The 3,036-nt window shown below is 49.2% G+C and overlaps 1 protein-coding gene across 1 annotated transcript; it reads right to left on the minus strand.

The window, feature by feature from the left end:
- Positions 1 to 2,263: 2,263 nt before the first annotated feature.
- On the minus strand, positions 2,264 to 2,554 carry LOC104547535 (peptidyl-prolyl cis-trans isomerase E-like; the record flags this gene model as incomplete). The annotated part of the gene is made up of 2 exons (XM_010193268.1): positions 2,264 to 2,332; positions 2,412 to 2,554. Coding segments are annotated over 2 exons (212 nt in total), but the record flags the coding sequence as incomplete, so codon positions are not given.
- Positions 2,555 to 3,036: the final 482 nt, after the last annotated feature.

Genomic DNA, 3,036 nt, shown 5'->3' on the forward strand with positions numbered 1-3,036 from the left:
CATCCCCATCCCCATCCCCATCCCCATCCATTTCATCCCACCCCATCCCCATCCCAGCCGGAGCAACACCACACTGAAAAGTGCATGAAAAAGGAGCTTCATGGGCTGGACCCCAGCAAAGTCCATTAATAATAATAATAAATAATGAAAAGAAATCCCTCCCACCCCTTTCTATAAGTGGATGTAAATAATAGAAAACTTTTATTCTCTCACACTTAATGCAACACATATACATACATATATATAGGAAAAAGAGGATGTGTGGCTGATGAATCTCTTCGTGATCGAGGCAGTTTGTGCTGAAGGGTAACTGGGACAAGGGAGGTGGCATCCAAACGCTTTGGGATGGAGCCGTTTCTGGCCCTGTCTACCCACTCACCTTAACCAGCGCTTTTAATTCCCTTAATGAAAACACCCCCAGCCAATTAAGCAGCTGGCTGACTAACCCGCTCCTGTTGACTTAAAACTGCACAAAACTCAGCCAGTTGGAAAAAAAACAAAAACCAACATTGAAAAACATCCATATTGAGCCACGACTCTGTTATAAAATAAATGCCTTGGTTTGGAAAGTAAACACCTCGCTTCTCTCGCTGTTTGTTTCTTAATAAATGTCACAGCACAGCGGCGCTCTGTTCGGCCGGGGGGGATTTCGCAATGCAAAAACTACCCAGGATCGGCTAAAATTGTACCTGTTGGCTTGAAAATGAGCCCAGCCAAAGCGCTATGGTGTGAGGTTTGGGTCAGGCTGCACCCGTGGGTGCTTCCCTGTGCTGTTTGCACAATTAAGTTATTGATTTGCTCTGACTTTATAAGGAAACGGGGCCTGGCCCGGTTCTCAGCTCGGGTACGCGGGGAGCCTTGTGTCACTGAACAAATAATGAACCTGGCATCACCAAATGAGAAGAGAAACGCTCAATAAACCCACCAGAATAAGAAAAATCTGCTCCTTGCCAGTGCCTGGCTTCCTGAGAAAAGGTCTGGCCTCTTTGGAGAGATTTCATCCACTGAATGGATTTCCCCCATGAAATCCTGCTCAGAATGGGATCACGGCTCCAGATGATGTGGTGGGGAGAAAAAACCCAGGGTTTCCATCGACCCCCTCCATCAAGCAGTGGCTTTCTCTGCTTCAGCTGTGGCTCGAGATTTCTGCAAGGTCTGGCTTCAAAAATTGGAGATGTAAACAACAAAAAGAAGGGAGCGAAGGGGGAAACGCTGGGGTGGTTTTGTCTGTTTGTGAGGATGCCAGGGCCCGGTTCTCACCTTGTCCCAGCCCAAACAGGGTGGAAAACGAGCAAGCAAATAAAAGCAACCCCGTGTTTATTATGGAAAAGCAACACCACCAATCTGTGAGCAGCTGGGCTGGCAAAACCAAAAATCCCCAATTGCACAAGGCCCAGAAAACATCCCCTAAATCCCAGCCCCACACAGTGACCCCCATTTCTACCCTGGCAGCCCCATCCTTCTGCCAACACCTGAGCACCCTCAAAACCACACATCCCACAAGTGCCCAGTGCCATAATCCCAAAGGAAACCCCAAATCCATCACTGCCCAATGGTGCTGTTCCCTTCATGGGACCCCCTGATGGGAACTATCAATGCACTTTCCAAGTTTGGAAGTTAAACCCTTCCTACAGCCTCATCACTTCTTTTTCTCCTTTTATTGCTCTTCTTCATGTCCTGGTCCATCTTGTCCAGACTTTGTTCTCCCGTTTACACATCCCCATGGCATCCCTATGGGATGGAGGTGGTGCTGGACCAGGGTGGCCACCAGTCAGGGCCCTGCCTCCCTCTGCTGATGGGAAAGGACATTACAGAGCCGGGAGAGGCCAAAAACCACCTCAAAACCCCGTCGCAGAAAAACCAGGGGAGATTCAGCTCTGCTCTTCATGCCCCAGTGTGGGCAGCTTCCCCTGGAGCCAGGATTTAGGCACCGGATTTGAGAAGATGAGGGCAAATGCAAAAAAAAATCAAAGCACCTTTGCATCATCCTCACCCGGTGAGAATCCAACAGCCCAAGGTGCTCAGTGTTTTTAAAACCAGGTTTTTATTTTCACTCTCTATAAAGTCTTTCCGGAGCACAGCAGCAGAACCAGGGCAGCGCAGGCTGAAAAGCGATTTATCCTGAGGGGTCACACCCCGCAGCGCCGGCCACGGGCAGGTTCACACCGAGCTTTGCAGGGGGATTTCAACAGAAACCACGGGTGCTGGGCGCTGTCTGGGGGTCCTAGGGCTGTCCCACCCCATCCAGTCCCCTGCAAGGGGCTCACGGGCACTCCCCGCAGTCCGAAATAATCACCTTCTGCTTCGGTTTCCCGTCTTTGGTGCCCTGGGCCTTGAAGAGAAGAGCAGGGAGAAGTAAAAGCACAAAATCTATGGGTGGGAAGGAGAAGGGCTCTACCCGTGGCACCTACCTCGATCTGCCGCACCACGTCCATGCCCTCCGTCACCTCCCCGAACACCACGTGCTTCCCGTCCAGCCAGTCCGTTTTGTCGCAGGTGATGAAGAACTGGGAGCCGTTGGTGTTGGGGCCGGAGTTTGCCATGGATAACAGCCCTGTGAGCAAAAAAGGGGGTGATACAGCTGGGGAAGGAGCCATCAGCTTCAACCCAAACCCATTCCCCTGCTCTGCCGGGTTTTCTGAATATTAAACTTCACAGAAACCAATGGAAATCAATTACACCAAGAGAGAAAAACACTTGCAAGCATGGAAGATGGAAAGTGGTGGAGATCTCTCATCTATTTTTAGTTGCAGTAATAAAAAAGCTGTTTGTATGGAGATAATCTTGCCGGCTTTTTGCTGCTTTTCATGGTCACGCCGTGATTTCCCTCCTTCAAAATCAAACGGGAAAGCAGCTTTGCAATGTTTTCTCCATTAAGTAATATTGGAAATTAACAGCGTGGGGATGGAGAGAGAAAAATGCATTTCTGCTTGCTGAATGCAGTGATAAGTGATGGTCTGACCACGGAAGATCACACCACAGCAGAAGGGTTTGGCCAACATAGATTATCCATTTTTTATATATATATATAATAGT

Source organism: Mesitornis unicolor, unplaced genomic scaffold, assembly GCF_000695765.1.
Source record: "Mesitornis unicolor isolate BGI_N332 unplaced genomic scaffold, ASM69576v1 C13481728, whole genome shotgun sequence".
Taxonomy (NCBI): Eukaryota; Metazoa; Chordata; class Aves; order Mesitornithiformes; family Mesitornithidae; genus Mesitornis; species Mesitornis unicolor.